Source organism: Eriocheir sinensis, chromosome 3 (assembly GCF_024679095.1).
Source record: "Eriocheir sinensis breed Jianghai 21 chromosome 3, ASM2467909v1, whole genome shotgun sequence".
NCBI classification, from domain to species: domain Eukaryota; kingdom Metazoa; phylum Arthropoda; class Malacostraca; order Decapoda; family Varunidae; genus Eriocheir; species Eriocheir sinensis.
This window is the reverse complement of record NC_066511.1, coordinates 21,543,489-21,567,076: the sequence shown is the minus strand read 5'-3', so window position 1 is coordinate 21,567,076 and position 23,588 is coordinate 21,543,489. Positions and strand designations below refer to the sequence as shown.

The 23,588-nt window shown below is 42.9% G+C and overlaps 1 protein-coding gene across 7 annotated transcripts in view; it reads left to right on the top strand.

The window, feature by feature from the left end:
- The window catches only part of LOC127006447 (uncharacterized), a 398,934-nt gene that overhangs the window by 318,177 nt on the left and 57,169 nt on the right, over positions 1-23,588 (top strand). For all 7 annotated transcript variants that reach the window (XM_050876409.1, XM_050876407.1, XM_050876427.1 and 4 more), the window contains 6 exons: positions 4,112-4,181; positions 8,775-8,848; positions 9,580-9,779; positions 14,583-14,761; positions 17,583-17,718; positions 22,228-22,323. In XM_050876409.1, coding sequence (XP_050732366.1) covers positions 4,112-4,181; positions 8,775-8,848; positions 9,580-9,779; positions 14,583-14,761; positions 17,583-17,718; positions 22,228-22,323 — 755 coding nt within the window. The remainder of the gene's footprint in view (positions 1-4,111; positions 4,182-8,774; positions 8,849-9,579; positions 9,780-14,582; positions 14,762-17,582; positions 17,719-22,227; positions 22,324-23,588) is intronic.

Below are 23,588 nucleotides of genomic sequence, written 5' to 3'. Positions count from 1 at the left end.
GCCTCTTTTTCCTGACCCGCTGGTAGACTAACAAGCGTGTAATTTGATGATCAATGCTTATAGGAGGTGACCCGATAGCGAGTCTAAGAGAAAAAAGAAGAGTCGTATTGTCAGAATATTATCCACGAATGACATACCAATAGTATTATGTTCGCGGCTCCGGCGGCGAGGGCGGCGGCAGCGGAGGAGCGCTTCCCACCCAATGCTTTCGCGACTTGGTGGGTCTTGCAGAGTTGCCAAGGTCGCGGTTTTCCTGGTTTATTGGGCTATTTCTGAAGACATTCGATGAAAGAATACTTGCAGGTCGATGGCTGTGAGTTTCATAAATTAAGTAAATATAACGTAACGTAAAATTAAAATTCAATGTTACATATTTGGACTATTTGGGTTATTTTTTGGCGTTGAAGTCTGCGGATAACTTCAACAATGACTTGGCAACCCCAGCTCTCCCGAGGCACGAGGAGGCACCCAAACCAGCTTTCAGAGATCGGTAATAGTAGATATTACGCTAATTGTAGGATGTGCGAAGACGCGGAGAGCAAACCGATTCTGAGCGATGCCACCGACAGGGGAATGTGTGTGTGTGTGTGTGTGTGTGTGTGTGTGTGAGTGACAGTTTGACTATTGTGCGTATTTATAGTTAGAGCGCCAGTAACATTATGGTTCAGGTCGCGTTCTCAATTGTCTTTCCGTATAGTGTGAGGTGGGGAGTGAGCGGCTTGCTGTCTGGCTTATATAGGTAATATCGTCATCGTTATCGTTCTTTTAACTTTTTTTTTATGCAGTTCTTACCTCCAAAGCACACTCCTTTTTTTTTTAGTAACCTTTCAACGTTGTTTTTCTTTTGGCCTTTTCTACCGTAAAAAAAAAGTTATCATCATACTTTTACTTATTTCCTGCGTTCTTTAGCAACTCAGTCATCCTCATTAACATATTGTTCTTCTTACGGTCTTCAGAATATGAGATTCGATTCCCTTTTGACCCGACTCTTTATCATCAAGATTCATCATCATCATCGTCATCATAGCTCTTGTTCTGGTTACCCTCGTCCTCCTCCTCGCCATGCATCTGATTTTCTATGCAATGAGAATGGCAAGCAGATGGATAGGCCACACACACACACACACACACACACACACACACACACATCATCCATACATCCATCACTCCACGCACCAGGCTCGGCTCTGTATTAGTCTCCCGCTCATCCGTCCTCTGCAGTAACATCCGGGACTCGTGACTCCATTTCCGCCGTGACGCTTTTTGTTTCTCCGGCCGTGAATAATTCGGAATGCCGCCCATGCTAGGAAAAAAAGAATAGGACCGGGTATGATAGAGAGTGGGAATCATGGGGGAAACTACACCACTACCATCACCACCAACAACACATCGTTAGGAAGAAGAAAAAAAACATATAACCAGGTATAATAGAGAGTGGGAATCATGGGGGAATCTAAACCAGTATACCACCATCACCACCATAGCCAATACCAACATAAACACTACCATCACCATCAACAACAACACATCGCTATCCCTTCTGCCACCATTATCACCCATGTTAGGAAGAAGAAAAAAAAAACATATAACCAGGTATGATAGAGAGTGGGAATCATGGGGGAATCTAAACCAGTATACCACCATCACCACCATAGCCAATACTAACATAAACACTACCATCACCATCAACAACACATCGCTATCCCTCCTGCCACCATTATCACCCATGTTAGGAAGAAGAAAAAAAAAAACATATAACCAGGTATGATAGAGAGTGGGAATCATGGGGGAATCTACACCACAAACACCAACAACATCGCTACCACCATCGCAAACAACCACAACACATCGCTATCCACCCCTACCACCATCATCACCACCACCTTCACCACCTGTCAAATACAATAGCGATATCGGCTCCGCAATTTGTTTAGAGGTATTCCGGAAGCGTGTGTTGTTGTCTCGCAGAATCGAATACCCCGCCGCGCCGCCGAGCTCCTCTTTTTTTTTTTTCTGGTCCACGATGCGTTATGTTTGGTTCCGAGGTATTTGCCGTCACATTCTCTCCTCTGTCGCTGTCGTTCTCCTTTTCTTCTCTTCCTGTGTATTATTTTGCGATTCTCTAGATATCCACTTCAAAATTATGGTTCTTTTAACTTTTTTTAGGTGTAGTTCTTACCTCCAAAACACACTCCTTTTTTTAGTAACCTTTCAATGTTGTTTTTCTTTTGGTCTTTTCTACCGTAAAAAAAAAAGGTATCGTTATACTTTTACTTGTTTCCTGCGTTCTTTAGCAACTCAGTCATCCTCATTAACATATTTTTCTTCTTACGGTCTTCAGAATATGAGATTCGATTCCCTTTTGACCCGACTCTCATACTTAAACTCCTTCCTTGGTTCTCAATTCCTTCCGTATCTTAACTTTCTTGATTTTCCATTCTTTTTTTTCTTTAATCTTGCGATGTTAAGAAAAACAAACAACTTTCCCTTTCTCTCTCTCTCTCTCTCTCTCTCTCTCTCTCTCTCTCTCTCTCTCTCTCTCTCTCTCTCTCTCTCTCTCTCTCTCTCTCTCTCTCTCTCTCTCTCTCTCTCTCTCTCTCTCTCTCTCTCTCTCTCTCTCTCTCTCTCTCTCTCTCTCTCTCTCTTTTTCGGTCTTACTTTCAGACATGAATTTCTCGGATCATAAAAATATTCCAGTTTTTTATCAACCCTCAATTTTATGCACCGCTATACTTTTTTCTTGTTATTCTCCGCTTCTGTTGTCGTTCAATGTAAAAACTAACATCCCCCTCTCCCTCTCTCTCTCTTTCTTTCTCCCCTTTCAATCATGAATTTCTGGGATCACAAAAATATATATCAGTCTTTTATCAACCCTTAGTTACATGCGTGCCTCACCTTTTCTTGTTACTTTTTTTTTCCGTCATATCCTCCGCCTTGCTGCCCGAACTTTATTATAAACTCATTTCAGCACTCCGGCAGCACTCAGGTAACCACACTTCACGGCGTCCGCTGCTTTGGCTAAGTGGTCTTAAAGTCACGGGCGTGCTCGAGTGCTCGGAGCAGCGGGGAGGGTAGCGTTGGTCTAAAAGGCGCCACGATTAAATTTTACACCCTCCCTTCTGCCGGTGTTTGCTGAGTAAGCGCTGACTTCATAATGGCGCTGCCGAAGATAAATAAATGAAAACGTAAATCAAGGTCTGTGCGTTGGGGGAGGTTGTGTGTGTGTGTGTGTGTGTGTGTGTGTGTGTGTGTTTAAAAGAAAATATACAGACATACAGACACAGACAGTCACACAGACATATATGTTTTCATTTACCGAAAGCATAGACATGAGTGTGTAAAAAAAAAAAAAAAATCGAGGTATAGGTTTAAAATATGAACAAAATAATGAAATTGCAGCATCAAAGGCGAGGCATATTCACACACACACACACACACACACACACACACACACACACACACACACACACACCGCCCCCGTCACCCACCCCCACTCACTGTTACTTGCCTTTCCATGTCTAACTTAACTCCAGCATCCAGCATCAAGTTACAGTGTTCAGAGCAATGTTTAAGGTTTCCCCGCGCATCGCTCAGTTCATCTTGTGGTTCTCTTAGTAATTAGCCAGCGTTGATTAGCACCTGTGTCATGTTTCCAAGGCGGCGCAGCGTTACACTTGAAGGAGCAGGTAGTGTATATAAAACGTTGGTGAAAGGCGATGTTAAGTTTATGAGAAGGTGACACATGACATCATACCCAAAGAAACTCGTCTGCCTGTGCATGCGACTACTCTTGCGACCCCATGACTTTATACATCTGAACAAATATTGAAGAAAGGTTTGATATATGTCGTTGCTCCCTCTCTCTCTCACCGGCATAAATAAAGGAAATTGCTGAGTTCCTCGTTCATATGATTATAAACGTGAAATATTTGCATCTCCCCATCTGTGCATATATTCCACCATTCCCGCCTTTTCTGATATATTCCTTCCGTTTACATCCGTTTTATTGCTACTTCCTTTAGGGCAGCGCTGTTTGGGTGGTGTATTTGTATGGCTGTGTGCGAGTGTTTGTTTACGTCTACTAATGTATCGGTTTTGTGTGCCCCCGCAGGTTGGGACTCTTGGTCTGACTGGTCGGGCTGCAGCGCCTCCTGTGACGGCGGGACGCAGGAACGACGAAGGTGAGGCGAGAGTGAGGGTGTCAAGGAGGAGAAAGAGGAAGCGGAGGATTAGGAGGAGGAGGAGCAGGAGGAAGAGCAGGACCAGGAGGAGGAGCAGGTGGAAGAGGAGGAGGAGGAGGAGAAAAGAGTGGAGGAAGAGGAGAAGAGTAGCCTAGTAGTAGTATTTGTAGTAGTAGTATTGTAGTAGTAGTAGTATAGTAGTAGTAGTAGTAGTAGTAGTAATAGTAGTAGTAGGAGGAGGAGGAGGAGGAGGTGGCAGAGACAAAGGCGGTGGCGGAGGCGGAGGTGGTGGCAGAGGAAGAGACAGAGGAAGAGGAAAAGGAAGAGGAAGAGGTAGTGGAGGAGGAAGAGGAAGAGAGAGGAGGAGGAAGCTTTATCGCTCACATTAAGGTTACTTGTTTTCTGGACTCGTTTATTCTGAAGATCTTTACAGTTGATATTTATTTACAGCAAAAGAGAAAAGGCACGTGTCCACCCGCCTCTCCCTCTGACAAGCCGATGCAGGGCGGAGGCGCAGGGCATCATAACTTTCCAAAAACAGTTGAAATGACGAGGAAATGTCAAGTGCACTGCATTGTCATGACGTAAACAACTCATAAAATTATTCAGTAAAATAAAAAATTGTCCTGAACGGTAATGAACCATCAAGGTAAAATATTAATGTTTCAGTGCAATTAATTCAACTTAATTGTCGAAACATTACACACGTAAATCATGGTGCTAAAAATAGTCCTGCTGTAATCTTTAAATATATACAAAAGATTTCAATATAATTAGGATACATGCACGCTCGTCTTGCGTTAAAAGAATAGAAATATCATTCAGATCCTACTTGTTGGATTTATAATATAACAATTGTGGTAGGGGTAGTAGTAGTAGTAGTAGTAGTAGTAGTGGTGGTGGTGGTGATGGTAGTAGTAGTAGTAGCAGTAGTAGTAGCAGTAGTAGTAGTAGTAGCAGTAGCAGCAGTGGTGGTGGTGGTGGTGGGGATGGTGATAATGGTAGCAGTAGTAATAGTATTTTCTTTGTAGTAGCCGTATTCTCATCATCGTAACATTACATCATCGTCGTCCGCCCTCAGCTACATCTCCTTAAGTGCGGTGATTTGAGATTAAGCTCCAAACCTTTTAGCAGGCGAGCAGCATCAGTTTACAGGCCAGGCGGATCGAGGCGCGGGGCACAGCACGGCCTCAGACGGGAAGAAAAACACGTCGTAGAAAAACATTGAACTTTTCATCTTCGGCTAATCACGTAATTATTCAAGAGGGGACTTTTGCGTAACTCCATAATGGATCGATGGTGTGATTTTCCTTTCCGAGTCTGTATCATAAACGAGAGAAGAATACCGTGTTATTTACGTTGCTCCTAGGAATCGTCTTTTTCACAGAACCCAGAGAAGATAGTCACGGAGGTTTGTGTTTATAAAGTTTAGGTTAGATTTGTCAGAGTACGATGTTAGTTAGCTCCTAGGAATCATCTTTTTCACAGAACTCAGAGAAGATAGTCACGGAGGTTTGTGTTTATAAAGTTTAGGTTAGATTTGTCAGAGTACGATGTTAGTTAGATCCTAGGAATCATCTTTTTCACAGAACTCAGAGAAGATAAATGTGGAGGTTTGCATTTATTAAGTTAGCTCCAAGGAATCATCTTTTTCACAGAACTCAGAGAAGATAAATGTGGAGGTTTGCATTTATTAAGTTAGCTCCAAGGAATCATCTTTTTCACAGAACTCAGAGAAGATAAATGTGGAGGTTTGCATTTATTAAGTTAGCTCCAAGGAATCATCTTTTTCACAGAACTCAGAGAAGATAAATGTGGAGGTTTGCATTTATTAAGTTAGCTCCAAGGAATCATCTTTTTCACAGAACTCAGAGAAGATAAATGTGGAGGTTTGCGTTTATTAAGTTAGCTCCAAGGAATCATCTTTTTCACAGAACTCAGAGAAGATAAATGTGGAGGTTTGCATTTATTAAGTTAGCTCCGAGGAATCATCTTTTTCACAGAACTCAGAGAAGATAAATGTGGAGGTTTGCATTTATTAAGTTAGCTCCGAGGAATCATCTTTTTCACAGAACTCAGAGAAGATAAATGTGGAGGTTTGCATTTATTAAGTTAGCTCAAAGGAATCATCTTTTCACAGAACTCAGAGAAGATAAATGTGGAGGTTTGCATTTATTAAGTTAGCTCCAAGGAATCATCTTTTTCACAGAACTCAGAGAAGATAAATGTGGAGGTTTGCGTTTATTAAGTTAGCTCCAAGGAATCATCTTTTTCACAGAACTCAGAGAAGATAAATGTGGAGGTTTGCGTTTATTAAGTTAGCTCCAAGGAATCATCTTTTTCACAGAACTCAGAGAAGATAAATGTGGAGGTTTGCATTTATTAAGTTAGCTCCAAGGAATCATCTTTTTCACAGAACTCAGAGAAGATAAATGTGGAGGTTTGCATTTATTAAGTTAGCTCCAAGGAATCATCTTTTTCACAGAACTCAGAGAAGATAAATGTGGAGGTTTGCATTTATTAAGTTAGCTCCAAGGAATCATCTTTTTCACAGAACTCAGAGAAGATAAATGTGGAGGTTTGCATTTATTAAGTTAGCTCCAAGGAATCATCTTTTTCACAGAACTCAGAGAAGATAAATGTGGAGGTTTGCATTTATTAAGTTAGCTCCAAGGAATCATCTTTTTCACAGAACTCAGAGAAGATAAATATGGAGGTTTGCGTTTATTAAGTTAGGTTAGATTTAGTTTGTTTAGACTTGTTCGGTTTAATAATTGTTTACGGTTAATACAAGAAAGTAACAACAATGACCCCGCAGAAGCAAGTAAAAAATGTTCCAGACTGACAAATGTATTCCAGGCTTTCATTTGCCTTAATAGACGTCAGTTATCACCAACTCAAAAACCAACAGCTGCTGCTAAACCGTTTTCCACCTTCGTTTATCTTTACATACTTCACATTCAGTTACTTTTTTTTTCTTGGCCTACTTGCGCCACACTAATATCTACACAGAAAGATTTTGTTTGATGTAGCCACGCACGTTTACACGGTTCAAAGAAAACTCATAGGGAACGACGACCGGCACTTTGATATTCTGGGAACCGATTGGAAGTGATGAAAGGGAGAGCTAGCCATATATTGGGGGCTCTGACTGACGAAGAACCAACATCTTTATCACAAGTTAGAGGAAGAAACACCATACATATCCTAGACCTCATTTCATTGCTTTTCGGTAATACGATTTAAATCCAAGAATTACATAATACAGTATCGCTTAATGCAACTTATCATACAAACTGAAATTCAACACGAGATTCGAAGGTTCCATCCCCTCACAGCCTCCCTCCGCAGCCATGGTTACGAAGAGCTGACGTGTGAGTTATATTAAAGGTATCGAGAGAGTAATATCTTATCCGTTTGATGTATTGCTGACGGATCTTCATGCGGAGGCGGACATAATGTAATATCCACTATTGTAATACACACTCTATACCATTGTGCGCCATGACCCGGAAGATACGGACATGACTTAACATTTTTATGCACTCCGTCATGTGGGAAAATATGACCTGGATCACGCCAAAGACCCCAATCCATATCCTTTGACTTTTATTGCTTCTTTATGTGCCTCTGAAGCTGACGCCACACCAACTTTATTTGACGTGTGGGATAATGCAGTATTGAGGGAAGTTTACGAGCTGTTCCTGTGCTTACCATCACGCTGCCTGGGGGTGGCGGCTCCCCTCACCACCCCCTCCCCTCTTCACCACCCCCTCCCCTCTTCACCACCCCCTCCCCTCTTCACCACCCCTCCATTATTCACCATCCCTTCCCTTTTCACCTCCCTTCCCCCATTCACCATCCTCCTCCATTCAGTACCCCCTTCCCCCTTCACTTCCATCGCCTCCATCCCCTTCCCTTTCACTGCACCCTCTCCCCCTTTCACCACCCATTCCCCCTTCTCCACCCCTTCCTCCAATCACCATCCCTTCCTCCTTCACCATTCACCACCCCCTTCATCACCCCTTCCCCCTTCTCCACCCCTTCCTCCAGTCACCATACCTTCCTCCTTCACCATTCACCACCCCCTTCATCACCCCTTCCTCCAATCACCATACCTTCCTCCTTCACCATTCACCACCCCTTTCATCACCCCTTCCCCCTTCTCCACCCCTTCCTCCAATCACCATCCCTTCCTCCTTCCATTCACCATCCCTTCCTCCTTCACCATTCACCACCCCTTCATCACCCCTTCCCCCTTCTCTACCCCTTCCTCGAATCACCATCCCCTTCCTCCTTCACCATTCATCACCCCTTCCCCTTTCTCTACCCCTTCCTCCAATCACCATCCCTTCCTCCTTAACCATTCACTACCCCCTTCATCATCCCGTCTGCCTTCACTATCCCTTCCCTCTTCACTATCCCCTTCCTCCTTCACCATTCACCACCCCCTTCATCACCCCTTCCCCCTTCTCCACCCCTTCCTCCAATCACCATCCCCTTCCTCCTTAACCATTCACTACCCCCTTCATCACCCCATCTGCCTTCACTATCCCCCTTCTCCCCTCACCACGCTTTCTCCTGCACCCCCAGATACTGCCTGCACACGAAGGGCTGCCAGGGCTACAACGTTGAGAGGCGCCAGTGCAATTTCTTCACATGTAACGGTAAGCTGCCCTTGTGAAGCAATGTTATCCTGTTTTCAGAAAATAGTAATGTCCTCTCTCAAAGAAAGGAACGTCAAAGTAGTCAGTCCTTCCGCTTCGGCATCAGTCGCCTGTCGCCGCCGCTTCTTACAGTCTTCCCTTGACATCATGTATAATTTGCATGTTAATTGACCATTTGAACTTGCTAACCACATGCCTCCACCTCTCCAGCGACCCCATTACACAACTTTCTACTCTAGCTCAACACTCTACTGTCCAAATTCCTGATGCAAGAGTTCACCAGTATTTTCATTCCTTCTCCCTGCCTAAAACTTGAACACTTTCAAGAGGAAAGTATCAAGACACCTCATTAACCGAACGTAACCCACCTTCTTAAATTATTTTATTATCTTTTTACATGAGTAGTGCACTGCGGGTTTTCTATCCTTGTTTTTTTGTGTGTGTATTCGTTTTAAAACTGCCTCCCTTTATATAGGAAAAGATGGTAGACTCTGAAACAGTTTCCTCCTTCCTAGAATGTTCTTTCAGCAGGTCAGTGTTAAGTCACCTTCCTAACCAGAATTGATCAGTCTTTCGGGATCTTCTGTATTCCATTTAGGTGAGCATCATGTTATTTACTTTCTGATAGTGTTTGTCATTGCCCTGTTTCCTCTATCACAAAATGAATCACTCACCTTCATTCACCATCCACCGCCACCTACAGCCTCTTTACCCGTTCTCCCCGTCCTCAGGCACCCTGGACGTGCTGCACCTCCAGGACAAGCAGTACAAGCCCACACAGTTCGGCTGGCGGGAGTCCATCACGCGGCCCGGCTCGTGGCGCGCCGTCAGGAACAGGCCGCTGCTGGTGCACACGAGAGACATCTACCCCGGCGGCTTCCCGGAGGAGTTTTCGCTGTTGATCACGGTGCGGCCAGACCTCGGCAACATGGTGAGTGCCGGGGGAGGGCGGGGTGAGGCGGGGGCAAGCCGTTTGATCTGAAGGCCTGGGTCTCGAGCCTTAATAACATCACAGTTGGAGTCTGATTTTATAGTAAGTAGTCTGCGATCAGTTTTCTAGAGATGCTGATATTGGGTAGTCACTCGAACATGTTGTGCTTCTTTTTCGTCATTATCGTTTTTGTTTAAGTTCCTCCTTTAGAGAACAAGCAGGGACAACGATAGAGACAGTAGAGGTGTTACTCCTCACTCGCACCATCTCCACTCAAATGATCGCGGGCCACTCCCAGACTGCTTTCAGCCGTTGGGTCATCAAGGCTCTAAATCCAGACCTTCAGGCGAACAGGGCCTCGGAAGGGCACTCACCGGGGCTAGTAGAAACTCCATCTTTTCATCAGTATCCCGTGCGCGATTATTTTTTCGTAATATTATCGAGGCCGAGTAAGGGGAGAAAAGGCAGACACGCAAACACTGAGGGGCAAATACGGAATATTTGCAGAACGGATCTGATGTTTTTCACAATGACAGCGAGTGAGAGGAAGTCGAGGGGCCTTAGTAATGAGGGAAGGGGAGAGGCGTGAAGGGCAGGCGAAGGGAAGTGAGTGGAAAAAGAAAAAGCGTGTAGCCGCAGCTCGTCACCGCGTTCGTATTCATGGCAACAGAAATCCATAAATATCATTGAAAAGAATCTCTCATATTTATACGTTGCCCTTATTACTAGTCTGTCACGCTCATAAATGAATAGATAAATGAATAGGTAAATATATAAATAAACATGCAGGCTGACAAGCAGACAGACGGAGACAAATGGGCAAACAGACAGACAGATAAATAGACAGAGACAGACAGGCAGACAGACAGATAAATAGATAGTGACAGACAGGCAGACAGACAGATAGGGTGACAAATTGACAACCCCTCCGGCACACACACACACACACACACACACACACACACACACACACACACACAGACACACACAGACAAATGGACAGACAGACACACACACATAAATAGATAGGGACACAACCAGGCAACCATCAGACAAACAGACAGCAAAGACAGCCACACAGGACCAGAGACAGACACAGACACAGATGGTGACAAATGACCAGACAGAGAAATATGCATAAAAAGACACACGAACAGAAAAAAAACAGACAGACACAGAGCCGAGTTAGCGTTAGTGTAGGATAATTAATTAAGCCGGAAACAGGGCATTGCACGCGCGAGGAGTGGCCGGGCGTCCGTGTTCACCCGTGGCAGTTATTTGACAGGTGAGAGGTATTAATCGCCCCTCTCACGCTCCGGGCTCTTGCGATCAACACCCACACGCAAGATTCTACTATACACATTTTTTTTTCTTTTTTTCCATTCTTTTTTTCATCAAGTTTACCAGTTTCCTTTTTGTGCTTCCTTCCTTTCACTTTCAGCCGGTTGTAGGTCACTTGTTAATTGCTGTCCATTTTTTTTTCTTTTTTTTCTTTCACTGTTTTCACGCTTTATTGCCGCCGTTATGTAGAAAAATGTGCTTTTTGTTCTGTGTTTTTTTGCATAACACACTCAATATATGTCAATTTGTCTATATTTATCTATCTGTCTACCTATCTACCTATCTGTTTATCTACCTATCAATCTATCTATCTATCTACCAATCTTTATCTCTCTTTATCTATCTATCTATCTATCTATCTGTATATCTTCTAGCTATATATCTATCAATCTATCTATCTGTTATCACCAGAAAACATGCAATTTCTCCCGCAGTTCCCGTCTTCACACAAGCATAAGGAGTACTTTAAGTTTATTAAGAGCAGGTGATGCACAGTTCCTCCCTCTAGTATTTCGTTCAAACCCACTCACAACAATGCGCGCCTTTCTTTCTGGTTTCTTTCATCGCGTTTTTTTCTTTAAGTTTATCTTCGCGGTGCTGCATAACCTTCTGCATAACATTGATGCCGTAGTACATGCAGTGAGTGTTTGTTGAGGAAGCATCGTAGTGGCTCCTTAATTTATGTATCTTGGCACGGTTCATAAGTTACTTCAGCAATAAGTCCGTGGTTCTCCTTTTAGTGTTCTCCTTTGCCCATATTCAGCGCAGTAAGCATGCAGGGTCCTCTTTACTGAAGTGTGCCACGCGCCCATGCTCCGGGTCTGCCCCTACACTCGAGGGTCAACGCCTTTACAAGTTTTAGAGCAATCGCTAATTTCCTTTTCCTTTACGGAGCTTAGGAGAAGTAGAGTGCCGTAGAGAATAAAATCAAGATCGTTCAACAACATTTTATAATAGTAAGACCTGTAAGTACCTTTAGTTGAAGGTGCCTGGATGTAAATACGTAACTTTGAAAGAATCCAACGCTATATGCTTAAGAAAATATATAAAAGTATTTCAACAGTACATCCACCACCGCCTGAAACATAATACCCACATAACATTAGACTGCACAGGAAACTTATGGGCTTTTTGACAGAAAATACAAAGAAATACAAAATAGCAAACTATGTGCCTTTTTACTTGGCAAACTGTCTCAAACATGTCATGGTCTTCAGCCTTTTAAGATCAAGCAGGGTATCACAATCATCCCTTCAGAAGCAATAAAACTCTTAGAGCAAGATAAAAGAAAACATTTCCAAGAAGCGAACATCAAGTCAGCACTTCAACTAAATTTGGTCTCGGGTTTCGGTTCTTCCGCTGCATACTTTTGTCCGGAGCGGCGTGTTGCAGCTTTCTTTCGGCGTCTTTTAGCTCTTGGTATAGATGTTTGGAGGAGGAGGAGTTCGCACAGCATTATGGTAGTGACGCCTCCACAACCTGCATGGAATGAGCTTTTTCACCCTACACCGGCTTTCTGTGCTGCGGTGAAAAACACACACACACAAAAAAAAAAAAAAAAAAAAAAAAAATCAACGTATTTTGTAAAGGAAACACATCACCATCGCGGCTGGTAACTGTGTCAGGGATGTTTACACTCAAACTTTGCTGATAAACAGACAATAACAAAAAAAGCCACACCACTAGAATATCAATACAATCAGAACTCATTGTAAAAACACACACACACACACAAAAAAAAAAAGACTACGCGTGCCCAGCTTCGGTTCCGTTTGTCTCATCGAAATCCTGCACACACTTTTGCGGTTTCTCCCGTGGTTATAGAAGAGATCACGCCGCTCAACCTCACAGGCCATCCCCGGAGCGTGATGTAAAGGATATGCTCACAACCTTGACCCATATCCATGAGCTCCGACTCTCGCCTCAGTAACTTGGCAGTGTCCTTTACCTTTTATAATTATTTTCTTTTTTCTCCCCTCTACTTGCCCTTTCCCTTCAGTATCCCTTTATTTTTACTTCCCTCTACTTGCCCTTTCCCTTTAGTATCCCTTTATTTTTACTTCCCTCTACTTGCCCTTTCCCTTCAGTATCCCTTACAAACATTTTTTTTCCTCACGCGATTTTTGACATGTTCCCGTTTTCTCATTAATCATTTAGCAGTGCATGGCCTTGTTTGCCTAATGCTGGAACAATTTTTCCTTACTCACAACCCTACAGTATAGTTCCGAACACAGGATCATTATTATATCCTTCCAAAAGCTCTAACTTCATCGGTAACTAACAAATGTAAGATCAATCGGTTAATAGAGAAAATGAGACCATGATGAACAAGAACAGGATCACTTTCTGGAGCATCGTGCTGGCGCCTCACAGTGACCCAGACCATCGTTGCCAGATTGTCGTACTCAGCCGCTTATATTTCCCGACTTTCTACCCCAAAACTGTCTTCTGGGCTCCGATAACGAAACTCATTTGTAGTTATCGTTAAAATAGTTTTTTTTTATAGATCCTGATGTTTCTTAGCAATTGCTAGGCGTCAGAAGAAGGTAAATAGGTAAATACTATGCTCTGAGTACGATAATCTGGCAACGGTGACCCAGACAAGGAGAGCGTCGGTGAGCAGGAGACAAGGACGCGGACTGACCCACGACCAACCCAATTTGACACTGAACGCCGAAGACACTGAACACGCCTCGCCCACCTCTTCACCACCAATAAATACTTCCTTCGTGTAGGTCAGGGCCATATTCATAAACATTTCTCCAGCGCCGAAGCACTCGTGGCAAAATCACTCATAAGTGCGCGATTAGTCTCCTGTTTTTATCTCCTTTTCGGTCTTTGGAAATTAACAGTTAGTGGCGGAGGAGTCTCGAGAGAAAAACCTGATAACCGTCCAGACCCCCAGACACCAATATTTTTAGTCAGATGATGTTAATGATGATAATGCATGCCACCTGGAGCAGCCTTTCTTGCTTGTTGGTGTTCTTTATAGAAGGTACAATGAAATCTCCCTTGGAACTCCTGTACGATGTAGTTAACTAATGCACCGCGGCAGCCTTAAACGTTTCCTTAATTAATTCTGTCTCGGACGTGTGTGTTCCCTGTTACCTGTGCTAAGGAGAAAAACTACTCGCCTTGAACTTTAGGATTTGTCTAGCTAGTGGTGTTGGTGGACTTTTTTTTTTGTCCTTTAGCTGCATTGTTTACTGTAAAAATATGTACACACAGACATACAAACAGCCCCTGATATATACTTTGCCTGTCTGTCTGTCTTTCTCTATATATGTTGATCTATATCTGTCTATCTATCTGTCAGTGTTTCCTTAGCTCCATGCCAGTCCAGCACACACACACACACACACACACACACACACACACACACACACACACACACACACACACACACACACCACTATCTCCACTCACTAACGCCACCACCTCCTCCTCATCCTTCTCCTTCAGGGCATGTTATTCCTGATGCACCGAGCCTACGGGGGAGAGGTGTACCTGGGTCTGGGTCTGGGCACCGGTCTGGAGCTGCTACACACGGGCCCGGCCAGGGATGACGACGTGTTTCCCATCAACGTGGCACCCATCAACGTCAACCTCACCGACGGCCACTGGCACCAGCTGGCCATCAGGTGAGAGAGAGAGAGAGAGAGAGAGAGAGAGAGAGAGAGAGAGAGAGAGAGAGAGAGAGAGAGAGAGAGAGAGAGAGAGAGAGAGAGAGAGAGAGAGAGAGAGAGAGGCTGAAGAGGATTAATTTGTGAAGGTCCGTGATGGGGAGCCGAGAGGGTTGGTGTAAGAAAGTCCCTTTTGCCGGAAATAAGCATGAAGGGGAAGTAAATTTGCAATTCATGACGAATGACGGGAGGCCGGAGGGCGCGAGGGGCGGGTCAGGGCGGGGAGGATGAAGAGCAGCGAATTTAAAAGCTTCAGAATTATACATATACAAAACTAAAGGAGAGGAACAAACATCGTTACATACAAGAGGAGGGAGACGAAGTTCAAAGCCTCGAAAAGTAGTGTGGTAGTTTTATCTTGTTAGACTGAACACAAAACGAAGAGACGAAGTGAAAACCCACAGAATTGATGTCACAGTTACCTGTTAAACCAGCATACATCTACGAAGGAAGACAAGAATATGCTAAAGTTTAACGCGTCATATAAATTAAGAACAATTAAGATCAAATTATTGTACTGAAACCAGAAGTTGTATCATGCCACAGTGTGTGTGCACCAGATAAATACAGATTCAGGAAGATAGATAAAAACTTGATCACCAATGAGGTGGTGGAGGAGTGTGGCAGCAGACATGTGTTTGATACTAACACTACTGAAAGATTTAAATAAAGGCTAAACTGGTTTATGGAGGGTGAGGGGAGTGGGTGGATCACTCATTCTGTGCCCTGTGTAGGCCGCTTGCCCTTCTGTAGTCCTCCTTTGCCCTTTTTATATTTTCTTGTAGATGTCCCTGTGTATTCGCACTTTTTAGATTAAACATATATAAAAAGAAGAGACGAATTGAAAAAAATTAAAATCATGTTTAGTTAACAATTAAAGCAGCACACAGACATGTGGACAAACACAAGAATTGACCAAGTATATCAACACAGAGCGACACAAAACTTAGGGAAACGACCTTTAAAACGAACAGAAACTATGTTAGTCACCCGTCAACGCAGTGCTGAGACATTCGCAGAATAAGAGATTGTAATTGAAGTGCACGGACATTTTCACCTTTTTTGCGCCACTTTTGCCTTCATATCAGCTGGAAATATTGAGGATACATTCAAAGCAGCAATCAAATACTTAGCCTTGCTGATCGTGGCCTTAGGTAAAAGGATAAAAAAATTGCTCGCCAAACAAGTTTGACACAACGTTAAGACAACGGAATGAGAATCTGCCGAGTGAGGCTTCCGAGAACTGCCCTGCCGACAAACACTTCTTAGAAACGGCGAGGAAAAAATGCTCCAGAACTGCAAATACGTCTGATTATGGTGATGGACGAAAATAATATACCGCTGATGTTGCCACAGCTCCTCCTCTCCTCCTCCTACTACCACCACAGACTTACGTACTAGACTGCGCGCCAAGACCTTGCAAGTGACGCCAGCATGCGGCCCTGGGTGTGCCCAGCTCATCCAAAACCGACGACTTCACGCACCTCATTCCCACCCTGTTTTTTTTGTTGTTGTTGTTTGTTTGTTTTTTGTTTTTTGTTTTTTATTACAACAAAGGAGACGACTCAAGGGCAACACAAAGAGTGTAGGAAAAAAACGCCCGCTACTCACCGCTCCCACAACAGACAAAAGTATAGAGTGGCCAAAAGAGAGGTCAATTTCGGGTGCAAAGGTGTCTTGATACACTCTTCTTGAAAGAGGTCAAGTCGTAGGCAGGAGGAAATATAGACGAAGGAAGGCTTTTTTTTATTATTGTTTCCTTTTTTTGTGCCCTTGAGCTGTCTCCTTTGTTGTAAAAAGAGAGAGAGAGAGAGAGAGAGAGAGAGAGAGAGAGAGAGAGAGAGAGAGAGAGAGAGAGAGAGAGAGAGAGAGAGAGAGAGAGAGAGAGAGAGAGAGAGAGAGAGAGAGAGAGAGAGAGAGAGAGAGAGAGAGAGAGAATCATTTATCATCAACTTATTAATAAGGAAAAGAGTGAGTGAATGAAACTATGCGTGGAAATACTGCATACGTGTTTTTCTGTGTTTTTTTTTTCCATGTGTTTGCAGGCCCGTTACTAACCCCCGCCCCCCCCTCACCCACCACTTGTAGGGGCCCCAAGTTGAAGGCATCCCGAATCAACGAGTTACGCCTAGTTTTTTTTATTTTTTTTATTGATCAAGATTATTTGTGAAATTTCCCCTGTTTGGAAGAATTAAGAATGTTTTAGCCTTTTTTTCCATTTAGTAATAGGTCTTGTGTTTGACCATGTTGAAGGTTTCTTTGGATTTTATATCCTATTTTGGAATCAATATTTCGGATGTGTGTGGGTATAGTGTATTGGACGTTTTTCCGCTCAAAAGACTCACGACACACATGATTCAATTTTGATGGGGCCCCGAAGACCTGTTACGGGAGGTTTGGAATGGGCGATGGACTAGTTACGGCTTTGTGTGTGCGGGGGGTGGGTGGGGGGTCTGTCTGTCTGACTGTGCGTGTGTGTGTGTGTTTTTACGGTCAATTTTCAGTGTTGATGAGATAGTCATGATGGGTTTGGGGCACTTAAAGGTGATGAATATTTACGAGAATGACACTGATGGCTCTATAAGAAAACGAAGACGAGTACGGTTCAGAAAAAAAAAAAGGACATGCAGAAGAAAAAAGTGAGTGAGACGAGAAAGTTGGCAGGATTGGTGATATGTAAAGTATGTATGACAGTTTTGTGATGTGTATGATGGGCATGTACGTGATAACGGCTCCGGGGAATAAAGACTAATCACGGTGTTGGCGCGTGTCGTTGCAGCGTGCTGGACGACAACAGCATCCAGGTGTACGTGGACTGCCGCTGGATCAGTCGGCAGATCCTTCGTCGCTCCTCTCTGCAGATCCCCATGGACACGCTGCTCTACGTGGGGGGGATGCCCGGCCGCAGCTACCAGGTGGGTGACGCAGGTGTGCCCTCCACGCCTCACACCTCACACCTTCCTCGGGCTTGTTTGTGGACGGGCTGAGGTGATGTTGTGAAGGAAGGTGTGTCAGGCAAGGGGATGTTTTTTGTTGCTGTTTTGCGTGGTGGTATTTTGTTATGATGCGATGTTTTGATTGTGGCTGAGCTGGAGGTGGAGGTGATGTTGTGAAGGAAGGTGTGTCAGGGAAGGGGGATGTTTATTATTGTTTTCTGTAATCGCGTTGTGTTATGATGTAATGATTTGGTTGGGGTGAAGGGACGAAGGTGATACTCTGGAAATAATAATAATAATAATAATAATAATAATAATAATAATAATAATAATAATAATAATAATAATAATGATAATCATAGTAGTAATAATTGTAATTACAAAGACAACAGCAGTAACAAAACATCCAATATGTGTAGAAAAGTTTAAGTAGCTCTGCAGATGTGAACTTTAAAAAGAATTATCATAGACGCATTTGCCTGGGAGGAAGGATCGAGTAAGGCAAGTGGTCAACAAAGTCCAGTCCCGCGCCGTGGCAGCGATCACACGCCGGAGCCTCGCGTTACGTACTCTTCTGAATGGCGTGGGTCCAGGATGCGCCGTCAGGCCAGTGGCTCTAAAATTATAATTGAGTCGTGCTACGATGATTTTTACATCCCTCTTGCTGCTTCCTTTCACACACTTTTCTCCGTGGTACAAAGGAATGTGAGGGTTTGAGGGGATAGTTGGGTCTTGTCTTCTTCGGCTACTAAATTGTCTTCATTAAATATTCTTTCCAATGACTGTTTCGTCTGTTCGATGCCCTGTATTTTTTCCCGACCGTGACAGTCGCCAGCTTTTCCTCCCCCTTCCTCTGAAATTTCCCGTACTATGATTTTCCAGATATTATATTTGGCGTAAGTGTGACGTGAAAGTTCTGAGCTTCTTTTCAGTGGATCAAAAATTTGATGACAGATGTCATCCTCCCTCCTAAAAATTATTCATGTTCTTGTTTTTTTAAATAGTAAATCTCACCTTGCTTTTCACGAGCTGCTGCTCGCAGGACAAACTTCGCTCTATCCAATTTTCACCCTCGAGAAATTTAGCTTTTTCAGTTTCTCCTTCCCTCTGCATTTCCTCGTGAAAAAATGTTCACACCTAAATTGGATTTCTTGCCCCACTTCTTGCGACTGTATATTTTTTTTAATATTTTTTTGTGCGCTCTGCCTATGCGCGGCTATTTACAACCAGCTATACAGTACACACACACACACACACACACACACACACACACACGCACACACACACTTATGTGTGTGTGTGTGTGTGTGTGTGTGTCTGTGCTGGTGTGTGTTTGTAGAGAGAGAGAGAGAGAGAGAGAGAGAGAGAGAGAGAGAGAGAGAGAGAGAGATAGGTAGTTACATAGATAGGTAAATAGATACATATATACATAGATAGATAGTAGACAGATATAGTTAAGATAGAAAGATAGATAGTAGTCAGATAGACAGATAGATATATATAGATACAAATATAGATAGGGTAGGCGGTGGTTAGCGTGTGGGCAACGCATTCACTACGCCATAGACAACGTCGGTTCGAATACCCACGCTACCACCTAGGATTTTTCAGTCACCGCCGAGTAGCCTAAGACTACCCACATGCTGTCCTGAAGACCACCCATCAACCCGGACTCTAGTAGAAAGCCGTCCAGTGAATCAAGAATGAGTTCCGGGGGGCAGCATGAGCCAAGCATAACTGGCGCCACTATAAAAAAATTGTCTGCGCCATGACCAGGCCCCTGAAGAAAGCCTACCGGCGCTACAGGCAGAGATGTAGAAAAAAAAAATCCCTTGTGAGGCGTGGCTGTCTGGTGGTGCAGCGGGCGAGTGAGTGGGGCAGCAGTGTCCAGGACGTGGGTGGGTGTTGGGACTTTGCCTTATATTTAGTAGCCGCCCACACACGGGAGGGGCGTAGAGGGGTGGGTGGGTCAATGATCGGTTGGTTGACCTCACCTGCCACCACCACCGAGGCGTGCTGGATAATCTGAGTGGTGGAGGGAGGGGGAGCTGTGAGCGGTGTCACGTCAACAATTTGTCATGTGCCTCACCCCCGCCCACGCGATGAGATGCGTCGCTTCACGGGGTCACGGGGCGTCACGAGGGTCACCCGACAGACGAAAGATGATAGTGATGGTATTGACAAAAATGGTAAGGAGATAGTAATAAAAATAATGATGATAAAAAAATAGTAACATCTACTACTACTACTACTACTACTGCTACTACTACTACTACTACTACTACTACTACTATACTACTACTACTACTACTGCTGCTACTACTATACTACTACTACTACTACTACTACTACTACTACTGCAACACTTCCACTACTACCATTTCTTCTATAACTACTATTCTTCCAGTTATATGAAACAGAAGCATCCTGTGTTGATAAAAGGAAAAGACTAGAAAGCGACAGTCAAAAGAAAGTTATAAAAGAATACAGGAAGAACCATCAGGGAAAGGAAAACAGGAAAGAAGAAAACCTAGTGGGGCGGCGGACTGCAAGGAATGAAGGTAGAAGCGGCGGCGGTGGCTCGGGCGGCGGGGCGGATGTAATCACAGTCAGTCATTTACGGGGCTTTAAGTTGCATGTCCCGCGCCGCCTCTGCCTTGCCCTCGCTCCCTGGCCCACCTCCCGTCCGCGTCACCTTGGCCGCGCGATAAGGCTCTGGTTTAGTGGTCCTATTGGGGGCACCGGAATAAATGTGCTTGAAGTTGGGGGGATAATCACATTTGCATTAGATCAAGGCTGGAGATAGGCTTGTGAGTGCGGGGTGTGACGTGGCAGACCCGGGGAGGTGGGGAAGGGGGAGGGCAGGGCTGGTCTGGCCTTCCGGGATCACAAATTGAGCCCCAAAACGTGAGATGAGGTGAGTTTGGTTGCAGAGGAGCGGCTTGGAGATCCAGGTTCAGCATTTCTCTCTCTCTCTCTCTCTCTCTCTCTCTCTCTCTCTCTCTCTCTCTCTCTCTCTCTCTCTCTCTCTCTCTCTCTCTCTCTCTCTCTCTCTCTCTCGATGGGTTTTTTTGTGGTGTTGAATGATGGTGATGGTAGTGAGAGGTGTTTGTGGTGGTGGTGGTGGTGGTGGTGCAATTAGTATGGAAGGAAGTTTACTGGTGGTGGTGTTGGTGTGTAGGAAGGGTGGTGGTGATGGTCGTAGCCGCGGGAGGAATGGTAGGAAGGTAGCTGTTGTTGTTATTGATGGTGGTGGTGGTGATGGAGGTCGTGGTGGTGGTGATGGTGGTATCAAGTTTGTTCGAAAAAGTGGATATTATGGAGCCTTGATTGTCCATGTTATTGTTGTTTTTGTGTTTATGTTCTGTGCCCGGTATTATTTTTGCTTTTTTTATATATTTTTTTTTCTTTCATTTTGTTCCAGTCGCTGTTGATGCCCATTTTTATTTCCGTCGGCGTTATCGGGTAGCGGAAATTGAGTTGCTCATGCTGTTAATCTTCTTACTGTTTTATTTCGTTGTTGTTGTTTTTGTTGGTGACACCTGAGGCGGTAGGAAGCTTTAGACTTAATTGCTGTTTTTTTTTAAGGATGAAACTCTCCTTTGATGATTGCGTTTATAAGCCATTATTATTATTATTATTATTATTATTATTATTATTAGTAGTAGTAGTAGTAGTAGTAGTAGTAGTAGTAGTAGTAGTAGCAGTAGTAGTAGTAGTAGTAGTAGTAGTAGTAGTAGTAGCAATATTATTATTATTATTATTATTATTATTATTATTATTAGTAGTAGTAGTAGTAGTAGTAGTAGTAGTAGTAGTAGTAGTAGTAGTAGTAGATGAAGAAGAAGAAGGAAAAGAAACAGTAGTAGCATCAGTATTATCAGTTGCAGTATAGTAGTAGAAGAAGTAGGAACATGCAGCAGTAAGTCGAATAAATCTTTTCTCCTCGCTGTTATTTTTGATGCCGCCTCCGAGAACTTCAATTTCCGAGGTTGACGACGCAGAATAGCCGGGGATTCCGTTGTTTGGACTGTGCGGCGAAGCAGGAAACATGATTGCATTAAGAGTGGCTTATCACATACAGGGACGCTGACGCAGGGAAATAGATTCTCTCTCTCTCTCTCTCTCTCTCTCTCTCTCTCTCTCTCTCTCTCTCTCTCTCTCTCTCTCTCTCTCTCTCTCTCTCTCTCTCTCACACACACACACACACACACACACACACACACACACACACACACACACATTGAAAGATTAAAGTCTCCCCATAAAGACAAAAACTATCCTAAACATTTGATTAAAAAAAAAGTGGACGGGCCGCTAATTAATTGCTATACTTCCTGGTCGGTCGTATCATAATAGGAAAAGATTATATTATGTTTTTTTTTTATATATATATATTTAATTAAAGCTTGTGAGTTTCTTTATATTTCACATTAATCCTGAGTCTGTTTATCTCTTCCCGCTGCGTGTGTGCGTTCGTGCGTGTAGGGGGAGATGGAACAGTTCACCGTCAGCCGCTCTCCTGAAGCCGTGGCGAAGCAGTGTAAGCCCGAGCCCATTCCAATCATCGACACCAGCCTGCAGGTATGTGTTAAAAGCCTCCCCCCTCACCCTTCCTCCCTCCCGCTCTCCCGCCGCAACCTCATTAATATTCACAGGGCTCGGTCGGCCTCCCCATTCAGTTATTATCGGCATCCCCATCTTGATTCCTATTTGTTCGCTATCTCATTTGGTGTCATGGCTTCACATCTTATTCTTGTTGTTGGTTGGGCCTGTACTTGTTTTCGGCTTGTTTTTTTTTTGTTTTTTTTCATCTCCTTTTCTTTTTTAATTTCTTCGTCCCCTTCCTTCTTTTTTCTTTCGCTTCTACTTCTTTTTTTTTCTTCTTCTCCTTTTCTTTCTTCTTGTTTTTGTTCATTTTCTTTTCTTCTTCCTCTTCTTCTTCTTCTTCTTCTTCTTCTTCTTCTTCTTCTTCTTCTTCTTCTTCTACTTCATCTTCTTCTTCTTCTTCATCTTCTTCTTCTTCATCTTCTTCTTTTTCTTCTTCTTCTTCTTCTTCTTCTTTTTCTTCTTCTTCTTCTTCTTCTTTTTCTTTCTTTTACTTTTTTTCTCTTTTATTATTATTATTATTATTATTATTATTATTATTATTATTATTATTATTATTATTATTATTATTATTATTATTATTATTATTATTATTATTATTATTATTATTATTATTATTATTATTATTATTATTATTATTATCATTATTATTATTATCTCTTCCATGTTGAGGTCACGAGTTTTTCTTCACTTCGTCATCCCAACTTTTCCTCCCCTTATGAAATAATTTGTTTTGTTGTTGGAGGTAGAAATCTATATATTTGAAGCATTCTTGGAAGCCTTCTGGACTCGGTGGCATGTTTTCCAAGTTGAAAATTCAATTTCAAAGAGTTATTAGTAGTAGTAGCATTATTATTATTATTATTATTATTATTATTATTATTATTATTATTATTATTATTATTATTATTATTATTATTATTATTATTATTATTATTATTATTATTATTATTATTATTATTATTATTATTATTATTATTATTGTTATTATTATTGCTGGTATTATTATTATTATTATTATTATTATTATTATTATTATTATTATTATTATTATTATTAGTAGTAGTAGTAGTAGTAGTAGTAGTAGTAGTAGTAGTAGTAGTAGTAGTAGTAGTAGTAGTAGTAGTAGTTGTAGTTGTAGTTGTAGTGGCAGTATGAACAGTTACAGATGTAGCAAGACCGGTTGCTGGTTGTAGATGCTGCACATGAGGCTTTCATAATTCTTAATGCCACCAAATTAT